The 12,937-nt window shown below is 42.7% G+C and overlaps 2 protein-coding genes across 2 annotated transcripts; both read right to left on the bottom strand.

The window, feature by feature from the left end:
• Window positions 1-1,325: 1,325 nt before the first annotated feature.
• On the bottom strand, window positions 1,326-2,351 carry LOC113587391 (trace amine-associated receptor 1-like). The gene is made up of 2 exons (XM_027026031.2): window positions 2,029-2,351; window positions 1,326-1,956 (listed from the first exon to the last, which is right to left on the bottom strand). Exons 1-2 carry the CDS (start codon window positions 2,349-2,351, stop codon window positions 1,326-1,328), a joined length of 954 nt encoding a protein of 317 aa, XP_026881832.2.
• Window positions 2,352-7,033: 4,682 nt separating this feature from the next.
• LOC118241829 (trace amine-associated receptor 1-like) lies at window positions 7,034-8,056 on the bottom strand. Its single transcript, XM_035529128.1, has one exon. It carries the CDS (start codon window positions 8,054-8,056, stop codon window positions 7,034-7,036), a length of 1,023 nt encoding a protein of 340 aa, XP_035385021.1.
• Window positions 8,057-12,937: the final 4,881 nt, after the last annotated feature.

Here is a 12,937-nt window from a genome sequence, read left to right as displayed (position 1 = left end):
GCAGTCTGAAGTCTCTTAGGCGTCTGAGGTGGTAAAGACGCTGACGAGCCTTCTTTGCCATGGAGTTGGTATGGCGGGCCCAGGACATGTCCTGCGAGATGTGAACACCAAGGTAACTGAAACTATCTACTCTCTCCAACGTGGTTCCACTGATCCTCACAGGTTGGTAGTGCTGCTCCTGCTTTTTGCTGCAATCCACGATCAGCCCCTTTATCTTACTGACGTTTAGGAGGAGATTATTTTCCTGGCACCAGTTTTCCAGGTGTTTAATCTCCTCAAAGTAGGCCCTCTCATTGTTGTCCGAGATCAGGCCCATGACGACGGTGTTGCCAGCAAACTTGACAATGATGGTGGAGCTGGAAGTGGCTGTGCAGTCACTAACTGTATTGCAGGAGCTTGCCCTGAACCCAAGCAAAACATCTCTCAGCTTCTACAATTATTGCGAGTCCTTTATTTTGAAGGAACCTATACATAATTTTTTGAAATGTATTTAATATTTTGTGTTTGTGTGTGTGTGCGTGTGTATGTGTGTGTGTGAGTGGGCATGTCCCACCTACTGGGTGCTTGTAACATTAATTAGCTGTTAATAAATTGGATAAATCCCACAGTGGGATTAATACTGTGAATCAATAGAACTTCACTTCACTTCACTTTCATTGCCAAAGTTCATACAGCGTTATTATGGTAATTTAGTAGTCTAAGATTTGGGCAAATAGTAATATGGTAAAACACAGATATTACAATCCTTATAAATGTGTATTAATGTCCAAAAGTTTTAAAGGTTCTTTTTTTGAGGAGAATTAAAATTATTTAGATTTATTAAGGTCCTTCAAAATAAAGGTCTTGCAATAATAGCATTACCACTGGATCTAAATATATCTAAATTTACTTGATTGCAAAAAAGTACATAGAAAAAACAGCTGATATTCAAAGGTAGAAGGGGATACAGACTGATAAACCACATGATGAGAAACAATATTACAAACAACTTGTATGTGTACGGTTAGAGACCGTATTCAGTTTGTTACATTTCCTAAAATGTTGTTCCTGTTCCTTCAAGCCCAGGGGAAGGGAACCTAATTCATTAAGGGCTGGTGTCATTTTATTATAAACACAACCACTGCAGTGCTGGGCCTCATACACACTACCATGTTACTGCCATGTTAGTGTAGAGAACAAAGAACGCTGATGACATCATAATACATCTACTAATCTACAATTTTTTTCAAATTAAATGTTCTTTCAAATTAGAATATAAACAATGCTTGTATTAATGACTAAATGTTCATAGAAGGCTGTTCAGTTTATTTTGTTGCTTTATTCTACTATGAACACAGATATAATCTAGAGGATTTTTTCTCAAATATTTTGCCAGATAAAATAACTTTAAGAGCCTTTCTAAACCAAGTGTAGAAGAAAGCATACACAATAGGATTGCATGCTGAATTTGAATAAGCAATCCAACTAAACACTTCATACAGTTGTTGGGGACCAATATAACCAAAATATGTCACCATTAGACTGTAGATAAAAAATGGTGTCCAAAATGATAAATACACTCCCATAACAACAGCAAGTGTTTTAGTGGCTTTTCTCTCTGCCTTACTAATAGTGGGCTGCCCTCTGGATATCTTTCGCTGAGAGAGACTATTTTGTACAGAACGTAGTTGTCTGTGTGCAACAAGATATATTTTGAAATATATGCTCACCATTACAATAGAAGGGATATAGCAAGAGAAGAAAGAAGCTATTAATGATGTAATTGGACCCAGAAGTACTGAACATTCACCCTCACATTTAACATCACTGTAGTGTTCAATGCCCAAAGTGTTTAACTCCATGACTGAAATTCCCACTGCAAAAGAATAGCTCCAACAAAGAGCAATCATGAACAGAGAAGTAAGAGGAGTCATTTTACTGTGGTACAGCAGGGGATGACATACTGCATAATATCGCTCAATAGAAATAAAGGTCAAATTTAATACAGAGGCTGTGCACAATACAGCATCAAAGCTGCTGTGTAATTTACAGAATAATGTTCCCAAATACCAGCAGGTCTCTATAGATCGTATCATACTGGGAGGCATCACAAGTCCTCCTATAAGCAGGTCAGTTACAGCCAGAGAGAGAGTGAGATAGTTAGTTGGTGTGTGGAGCTGCTTGAAATGAATGATGGCAATGATGACCAGAAGGCTTCCAAATATTGTAAGAATAATAACAGCTCCAATAAAAAAATATATCACAACTTTCACAGCCAGAGGATAAACAATCTTCTGACATGAGTTAGGATGAAACTCATAACAAAGTGAAATGTTTCCTGTGCTCCTATATTGTTGTAGCCTTGAGTCCATCGTGCTTTTATCCTTTATCTGTAAAGTTGAATGAAAATTAAGAAGTAATGTGTTTCCCATAATACAAACGGCCATGTAAAGCAGAACTTATTACATTTATTCTCTATTGTTTATACAGCTTTAACAGTAAGGATTCCCCAATAATGCCTTTCATGTCCATTCTTACCTCTGTCTGCACACCAGAACAGTTCATCACTGATCAGCGAGCTGCTTTCATTTATAGTACCAGAGTCCTGCAGCAGGAATGCCTTTCTACTTAATCACACCTCTGTGCTGATCATGTGACACTCTTCTCAACCATAACAGCGAATCAAATTACATTTACCTCAATACACTTCTTAGAAACCCTATAGATTTAGGAGTACAAGTTTAGCAGTACAAGTATTTCCCTTTGTTTTTAGTGCTTGCTAAAATGCTCCCACTGTTCTAGTGCCCTCACTCTTCTAGTGCACTTGCACTTTCTTTTGAGATATTGGTTTTCTGCAGGTCACACCATTATTTATCATTTGCCAATGCCATAACTCCTCTGCTAACAATATTAATGGCTCTTCATTTATTTTTGCAATTAGTTCTTATTTGCATTTTGTTATAGATCTTACATTTGCATATACATTTACAGCATTTGGCAGACCTTCTTATCCAGAATGACTTAGAAAAGTGCTTTATCATTTAATCATAAAATACATCCTAGCCATTACAGTAAGTTAGAGTCCAAGATACCAATTAACTAGAATGCTGTTGAAATACAGCGATCAATGATGATGCCTAGAAGTTTTTAGTTATTCAACATAGGAGCAGTGTCAGTAGTCATTTAAATATTCCACAGATAGATGGGTCTTCAATCTGCGTTTGAAGACTGCAAGGGACTCTGCTGTCCAGACAGCAAGTGGAAGTTCATTCCACCATCTAGGAGCCAGGACAGAGAATAGTCTCAATGCTTAGCTTCCATGAGACTTGAAGCAAGGTATTTCAAGCCATGACATACTTGAGCTTCGAGGTATAGATCAGATTTTAACCATTCACATCATGTATGGAGGGGCTGGTCCATTTTTGGCTTTGTAGGCAAGCATCAAGGTTTTAAATCTGATAAATGCAGCTACAGGGAGCCAGTGAAGGGAGTGGAGCAGTGGAGTAATGTGTGAACTTCAGAAGATTGAAGACCAGTCATGCTGCTGCATTCTGGACAAGTTGTAGTGGTCTGATTGGTCTTAGAGGAAGACCAGCAAGTAGCAAGTTGCAGTAGTCTAGCTTTGAGATTACAAGAGACTGCATAAGTTCCTGGGCAGCTTCCTGTGAGAGAAAGGATGGAATCTGTCATATATTACAAAGGAGAAATATTTAAGTGTGGCTCATGTTTGAAACATGAGTTGAGAACATCAACTGGTTATTCAAATGTATGCTGAGGCTACAAGCAGCTTCAGATGGTGATACCAGGGAGTTTGCGAAGGAAACTGTGAGGTCATGGTAAGGGCAGGAGGTTCTTGGAGTTGAGCTGCAAGTGGTGGGCTGTCATCTATGACGCAACGTCACTCAAGCATGCAGAGATACATCTGGAGGCTTGCGTATTAGAGGGTGGGAAAGATCCTACAAGAAATAATTGGGTGTCATCAGCATAGCAGTGGTAAGAGAAGCCATGAGAAGATCACCAAGAGAACAAGTACACAAAGAGAAGTGATGAGGGCCTCATACTGAGTCCTGGGGCACACCAGTGGAAAATGTACATGGATTGGATGTGGATCCTCTCCATGTTACCTGATAGGACAAACTGTACAGGTATTGAAGAATATGCAGAGACATTAATGCAGTCATATAAAAAATTGCATGTAGGCAGTTAAAATCATGGGAAGCATGGGAATTACTGTACATGTGTACAGTGTGGTGTTGAACATGGACATTACTGTACACGTGTACAGTGTGGTGTTGAAGCATGGACATTACTGTACAGGTGTACAGTGCACAGACGTCTCCCCTACCTCAGAGATCTTTATCCTACCTCAGAGACATCTAACCACCTCAGAGACACTACCCTACCTCATAGACACTACTCTACCTCGTGGATATCTGCACTACTTCAAAGGCAGTACCCCACCTTAGAGACATCTACCTTACCTCAGAGACACCTACCACAACCTTAGAGACATCTACTCCAACCCAGAGAGAGCTACACTGTCCGATGTACTTCTGAGGAACGCATGAAAGCCAGTTGTTGTGGAAATTTACTTTGCTTCATTTTGTAGAAATTTACTTTGCTTTATTTTACTTTGCTTTATGTTTCTATAGTCACAGCATAACAGTCTGCAGATAAGCATGTGAGTCAGGGACACCAGCTGCTCACATACTGTTCTAAGGAGCCTTCAGCGCTCAGGCTAACCAAAACATGAATTAGCCGATACTCTGCAGGAGTCATTTTTCTTTTTTTCTCTTTCTTCTGTTCTGTGTATAAAGGGAGGGGGACTGTACTGCGGGGCAGTTCTCTTTCTCTGTTTTACAGGGGACGGAACTCATAAACCTTTTACTACTCAATGCATAAGGCTGTCTGTGTTTGATGTGCTCTCATTTTTCCACCACACCAGCTATATTTGCAAAGAACCTCACTCACCCTGGACACCCTGGATTAGACACAGGCAAAACAAGTAGACCTTCTTTCCAGAGGTAGCAAAATGCATGCATCTCTCCTTCTCTCTCTCCCTGTACTCTAACCGATGTTTTCACTTTGCATTTCACACTATATATATAATTTTGCACTATTATGTCTGTATATACTACCTTATTGTTTATTGGTTATCTTTCTTCTCAGTTTACGTCCATGCTTTCAACTCTAGAGTTACTAAAGGGCTTTGCGTTGTTTTATGCAATGACAAAGATCAGTTCAACTCAATTCAGTTTACAGACTAGGAAAACAGTCATCTTCCCATTTCTCTCTCCGCTGACTCCCTCTCCCGAAAACCGGGAAAGGCGCAGTTACATAAACTTGTCACTTCTCCTTCCTAGATTCCACTGTCACATACACAATAGATCATTTTACTACTAAACATATACAACTGGGCTACAGATGTAAGAGCGGAAGTGGATCAAGGTCAGTAATTACAACTCAATACAATCCTTAACTAAATGCAACAAAAATGATTCATGCATACAAATCAACAACGCAACGCACACACACACACACTTTAAAATAACATTTTCTTAACTAATAACAGCTGCACTGAGAGGGACACTGCACCCAGGGAAATTTAGCCGTGACCTCCATGACTCTTTTTCTCTTTGGGCCAGGAACATTACAGATCCGAACACTATCACCATGATTTCCATAGTGCTTCCTGCAGCATGAACACCATTTTGTCTTTTGCCAAGGGCACCTGTCATTAGCTGCTACACCGATCTAGTGAGGTGAATCACCAGTGGCTTGGTGTCACCCTTAGCAGGTCGGAAGCTTACTTTATAACATGTTGAAGTCATATTATATGTAACAAAACCACCAAACTATGTCTTTCTTCTTTAAAATCTCAGAGGCTGTTTGATAATATCTGATTTCTTCAGAGCCGTGTAAGACATCATAAACTACAGAAGACCATCTCCCTCTGCTCAGGACAATAAAGATCTGGCTGATGACCTCAATGTGCATCAGGACATCTATGTGTTTGCATTACTCTGTATTGTTTCAGTGTTTGCTGTCTCACTTTAAATGCTCTGTCACTTAGATGTAAACACAATCCTTTATAAATGGCTCCAGTTACAAGGCCCTTGTTCCTCCTTATGAATGTGTGTTGCATTGATGCATCTACTAGTGTTGTATGACACTCAAGATTTTATTTTATTTTATTTAGACATTCTGCTATTTATTCATATGTGAAAGGTGATACAGCAAATCAGCAAAACATTCATGAATGTGTAACAGTCAGTATTGTAAAGATGTATTTTAGAAAGTCTTAGTTCTAATGGACAGCAGTTTTGCTTATCAAAGGATATATAGGATATAAGAAATATATATACAGTTTTATCACTTTCTAGGTTATTATAGTATTGTTTTTAAAGAGAAATTATTGACATATAATAAGGGCATAAAACATGATTTATTAATTTTTTTTTAAGAAACTTGTCCACAAGGATCAGATCTGGTTTGACAGGTGGATTACAGGCTACTGCCCATCTCTTGCCATGGACAACAATTATAAGCCATCGTGTAGTGCTTCAGTTAGTGTCTAACCACAGACCTGCTGTTGCTTGGTAGACCACTTTTAACACAGAATCAGCACTGATGTGTAGAAGCCCCAGCAATCCTGCTGTTATTGATACATTCATTACTGGGCAACATCCTCTATCATGCCACTACTGCCAGTGTGTTAAATTTGTCTCCCAGTATTTGTCCCCCAGTATCCCCAAGGTCAGCAGCGATCCTGTGGATGTAAACTGACGAATGAGATTAAAATGTTCAAGCTAACAGATGGGCTACATTTTGTACAGTTATAATTATAACATGGGTGCACCTAATATCACACCATTTGAGAATATGTGTTTCTAATAAAGTAAGTGTTGAATGGACTAATTTTCCATGTCCTGTATATATTCAACATTAGTCAAAGAAACAGCTTCAAGCTACAATTTAAGCCATGTAGAACTATATTGAAAATGTGAATTAAAAGTCAGTTCAGTTGATTTTAGTAGATGATGCACTATTCTACTCAGAACAGATTAATTCTTGAGGAATTTTTCCTCAATATTTTTCCTAATAAAATAGCTTTGAGGGCCTTTCTAAACCAGCGGTAGAAGAAAGCATACACAATAGGGTTACAGGCTGAATTGGAAAATACAATCCATGAAATTGCCTGCATCACTTGTGGTGGACCATTATAACCATAAAATGCTACATATGTGGTATAGATAGAAGGTGGTGTCCAACATGATAAAAACACTCCCATAATAACAGCCAGTGTTTTAGTGGCTTTTCTCTCTGCTTTACTAATAGTGGGCTGCCCTCTGAATGTGCTTAGTTGAGAGAGAGTATTGTGGACAGAACGTGACTGTCTCTGGGCAACAACATATATTTTCACATATATGCTCACCATGATAACAGAGGGGATGTACAAAGAGAACAGAGACAATATCAAAGATGTCACTGGCCCTATTACTGTAACACATGCCCCCTTACATAAAACCTCACTATTGTGTTCAATATGGAGAGTATTACGCTCCATGAATATGATTCCCAGGGCAGCAGAATAGCTCCAACAAATAGCAATCATGAGTAATGTAACATGAGGTGTCATAGTCCTGTGGTACAGCAGAGGGTGACATACTGCAACATATCGCTCAATAGAGATGAAAGCAAGATTTAAAACAGAGACAGTACACAACATAACAATAAGGCTGGATAACATTTTACAGAATACAGTTCCAAAATACCAGCAGGTCTCTACAGTGCGTATCATCCTGGGAGGCATCACAACCCCTCCTACAAGCAGATCAGCTACAGCCAGAGAGAGAGTGAAATAGTTGGTTGGCATGTGTAGCTGCTTGAAATGAACGACTGCTATGATAACCAGCAGGTTTCCAAGTAATGTAAAAAATATAATGAATCCAATGAGAAAATACATCCCAACTCTCATAACCAGGGGATAGATGATCTTCTGGCAAGAGTTAGAATGATGTTCATAACAAAGAGAAATGTTTCCTCTTGTCCAGTGTTGTCGTAGGCTGATGTCCATTAGGCTTTTTCTTGTATCTGTTTATAAATATGACATCAAGAATTTACCATAAACATATTATGAAACTCAGAATTATTCAAAATTATTAAATACTGTTCCTAACTTTTCATTAATAACAGCTAAAAATCCATAGATTGAATTCATGTCCATCCTTACCTCTGTCTGCACACTAGGACAGTTCAGCACTGTTCAGAGAGTTGCTTTCATTTATAGTACCACAGTCCTGCAGCGGGAACACCTTTCTACTAAATCACTCCTCTGTGTTGGTCATGTGACATAACAACAGTGAATCAAAATATATTTACCACGTTTTCCTTCTTACATCATCAGCCAAACACATTTCCTCAGTTTCCTCAATACATCTCTTGAAAACCCTGTAGATTTAGGAGCACATATTTTTAAACAGGTATTTCCCTGTTTATAGTGATTGCCAAATTTCCCTGTTCTAGGTGATGATTTCTTTTGGAGATTTTCTGCAGGTAAATGCGTTACTTGGCATTTTCCAATGTTATAACTCATCTGCTAACAATTAATTAATTAAAATCTGCACTGATGTTATTTTACTTTTTTTACAACCACTTCTTATTTGAATGCTGTTGTATGAAAATCTGCAGAAGTAAATAATCTTGTGAGCTATCCACACATTAGTCCTTACACACAGCCTCGGTGTTCAGATATTGACATGTCTTTCATTTGTCTTCTCATCTCTACATGTATTATATGCAGGGATATTAATGCAGTCATATAGAATGGTGTATGTAGGCTGTTAAACTCTGGTAAATATTTTGATTCTGATATGTCATAGGCAACACATCGCACAGTAGACGAAATAGTGTGGCATCAGTTAATAAGAAAAACGTACTTGTCAATTTGACACTGGCTGCACAGAAGAAGCGAGAGGCGAAGTTGAGCTAACGTGTTCTTTATTATCCATGACAAACAATGTAAACTGTAAAGTAATCCGCAGGGATGCTATGAATGCCGAGTTGCAATGCACCAAGGGAACTCTGTAGTATCCTTGACCACTAATGCGCAGCGTTGTTCGTCAGGAACTGCGGGTGCATAAATGTTTAGACACAATGATGAGGAGTAGGTGTCTCCAGTCAGTAATCAGGTGATTGAGAGTGGGGTAGACAAACATTAAGGCCCCCTTCTGACGTGGGCATGTCACTCTCAGTGGTGGAACGGCCGCCCATGACAAAACCCTCCCCAAAGGCCACGCTAGCTGCCTGGAGCGTGGCCTGCCACAGGTGGTGGGGCCTCCATGGGTACAGCCTGTGGAAGGAGGTGTTGAGGCCGGGGTCTAAAACCTGGGAGGCCGGGACTCATCTACATTCCTCAGGGCTGTACCCTACCCAGTGCTTGAAGTATTGCAACCCCTTGCCTCTCCTCCAGGAATCGATCAGGGTTCTCACCTTGTATGCCAGGCCCCCTTCCGTCTCCAGGGGTGGAGGCGGGTTGCTTGAGGGACTGTCCTCCACAGTGAGGGGACCCTGCATCACGGGCTTCTGTGCCGAAATGTGGAAGGCCCAGGAAGCCTGACTACACCCTGCCAGACTATTCTGGTAAGTTACCTCATTGATCCTCTCCTTGACTGTATATGGGCCTTCGTATTTTGCAGCCAGTTTGCCCGTGGTGCCCACGTGGCCGTCTCTGGTTGAGACCCACACCTCCTGTCCCAGTGCGTATTGTGGGGTCTCTCCTCTTCACCTGTCCGCCTTCCTCTTCAATGCGGCGATTGCCTTGCGCAGTCGCTGATGTGTCTTCTCCCAAATCCGTTCGCTCTCTTTGCACCAGGTTTCAACTGCCGGCTGGCCCAAAGCAGGGGTGTTCCAAGGGTAGAGCGGTGGTTGATACCCTAGAACGCAATCAAAGGGAGTTAGGCCAGTACCCGCGTGATGTAGAGAATTCTGCTCATATTCCACCCAGGGAAGTTACACACTCCACGTCTCAGGATGGTGTTGACAATATAGCCAGAAGAACTTACCCAGTTCTTGGTTAGCCCTCTCTGCTTTTCCGTTCGATTGTGGGTGATAGCCGGACATCAGGCTGACCATGATGTTGAGCTTGCCCAGCAGTTCTCTCCACACTCGAGACATGAACTGAGGGCTGAGTCAGACACGATGTCCTCTGGCAGACCGAATTGGTGGAATACTTGGCGGAACAGCAGGTCGGCCATTTCCAGCACAGTGGGCAGGACAGCCAAAGGGATAAACCGGACCATCTTTGAGAACCTGTCAATAACTGTTAGAACTACCGTATTGCCTTCACGGGCAGGTAGGTCAGTGATGAAGTCCATAGCAAGGTGCGACCAGGGTCTCAGAGGAGTAGGCAGGTGGAGCAACTTACCAATGGGGGGACCGTGTGGGGTCTTGCTGCGGGCACAGTCCGTGCAAGAAAACACATATTTCACCAGGTCCTTGTGTATAGTGGGCCACCAGTACTGAGTGCCTATTAATTGTGTCGTATGTGTGGCACCAGGGTGCCTTGTTCCCATGGAGGTATGTGTCCATGATCACAGCACCCCCAATGTTTCGGCGGTACGTAGAGGTGGTTGGATGGGCATTCCGGATGTGAATTCGTGGCCTTTTTTTGTTGGCAAGGTCCTACTGCAGGGACGCCAAGAAGCACAGGAGGGGAAGAACAGGCTCCGCACTCATCGGTAGGGCTTCTGCATGGTGTTGCCAGGACAGCGCATCTGCCCTTTGTTTTTCTTAGTTTACGTGGAACTTGAACCTGCAGAAGGAAATAGACCACCAGTCTTGCCCAGCATTCAGTATTTTTGTGGTCTGTAAGGGGTGTCGTGCTCCCACAAGCCAGTGCCTCCACTCCTCTAAGGCCAATTTCATGGCTAACAACTCAGTCCCATAAACACCATATTTCTGTTCTACAGGCCTTAGCCTCCTGGAAAAGTAGGTAATGGGTTTAAATCCCCCTCTCTCACCCGTGTGTTGGGACAACACGCTGCCCACTCCTGTGTCCGCCTCCACCATGAAGGGCCTCTCCGGGTCAGGTTGCTGTAGTACTGGTGCGGTGGTGCAAGCGACCTTGAGCCCTTCAAGAGACCTCTCCACCTTGGAGGTGCACCTGACCCACTAAGCCGGTCCCTGGATTTGGTCTGTGAGGGGTTTTGCAATTAAACTATTTTTCACGATGAACCTTCTGTAGAAGTTTGCCAGCCCTCCTGGATCACATACCCCAGGAAGTCTACCTCCCTACTGTGGAACTCACACTTCTCCACCTTGCAGTATAGGTGGTTCCTTAATAGGGTCTGGAGCACAGCCTGCATGTCCAGCATATGTTGGTTCCAGGAATGAAGGAATAGATCGGGATGTCATCGATGTAAGCGACCACAGATCTTCCCAAGTACTCCCTTATAACCTCATTGATGTAGGCCTGAAAGATGGATGGAGCCATGGCCAGGTCATATGACAAGACCAGGTATTCATAGTGGCCAGTGGACATGCTGAAAGCAGTTTTCCACTCGTCCCCCTCCTTGACCCGTATTAAGCTATACGCGCTATGTAAGTCCAGTTTGGTGAAATATTTAGCCCCCCTCAGCTGTTCAAGTGCTGCTGGAACCAGCGGGAGGGGATAAGGGTACTGAACCAACAGATGGTGTACCCCTCAGTAATCTACGCACAGTCTTAGGCCCCAGTCCTTCTTATTAACGAAAAAGACCCCAGCCAACACCGGAGAGGTAGAGGGGCAGATATACCCTTGCTCCAGCACCTCCAAGTTGTTTTGTTCCATTGCTTGTTCTTCCTCTTGGGAGAGGGGATAAATCCGGTGCCTGGGGGGCACTGTGCCCTCCTTGAGGGTAATGGAACAATCCCCCTCCAAATGAGGGGGGAGCAGTGTCACCTTCGTGGGGCTAAATACCTGTGCCAGGTCCTTGTACTCCTGTGGAAAGGTGACCTGCTTGTCTGCTCCGGGGTTCTCTATGGAGGTCGCAAGGAGGGGCTTTACCTAGATGGAGAGGCATCTTTTATAGCAAGTGGGTGCCCACTGTAGAATGCAGTTGTTGGACCATGTCACGTGTGGGTTGTGTGCTCGTAACCATGGCAGACTTAGCGTGATAGGATGAGAGAGGGAGGACAGGAGGTAAAAGGCGATGTGTTCTGTATGCTCGACGTTGGTCACAAGGAGAACACAGTGGGTGATGTGGGTAATGTACCCTGGACCTACAGGGCCTCTGTCCAGGGCCTGCATGCTCAACGGGGAAGAGAGGGCATTGGCTCTTTTCCCCAACCTTTTTGCAAGACCCCAGTCCATAATGTTACCGGCTGCCCCCGAGTGTACTAAGGCTAGAGCAGAGAGCAGGTGGTTTTTCTATGACACCTTGATCGGTATTCCACACATTGAGTGTATCAAGGAATAACTCACTGCAGTGTTGCCTTTCTTTTGTTCCCTGGGATGGTGCCATACTCCTGCCATGCCCAGCTGCATAGGCTCCTCTGGCGGGTCGGTCTGTCCGGCTGTTAAGGTTTGCTCCCTTTGTGGTGAGCCCCAGCTGATGTACCAATGCCGCTCTTGCAAGAGGCAGTCATAGGAGATGGCGAGACTGGGAATCATATTCATGGAGCACAATACTCTCCATGTTGAACAAAATAGTAAGGTTTTATATATAGTAAAGGGGATGTTTTCCAGTAATAGGCCCGGTGTCAGCTTTGATAATTTCTCTGTTCTCTTTGTACATCCCCTCTGTTATCATGGTGAGCATGTATGTGAAAATATATGTTGTTGCCCAGAGACAGTCACATTCAGTCCACAACACTCACTCTCAGCTAAAGACATCCAGAGGGCAGCCCACTATTAGTAAGACAGAGAGAAAAGCTGCTAAAACACTGGCTGTTGTTATCGGAGTGTTTTTATCATGTT

The sequence above is a fragment of the Electrophorus electricus genome, chromosome 8, assembly GCF_013358815.1.
Source record: "Electrophorus electricus isolate fEleEle1 chromosome 8, fEleEle1.pri, whole genome shotgun sequence".
Lineage (NCBI taxonomy): Eukaryota > Metazoa > Chordata > Actinopteri > Gymnotiformes > Gymnotidae > Electrophorus > Electrophorus electricus.
This window is presented reverse-complemented; position numbering and strand designations above follow the sequence as displayed.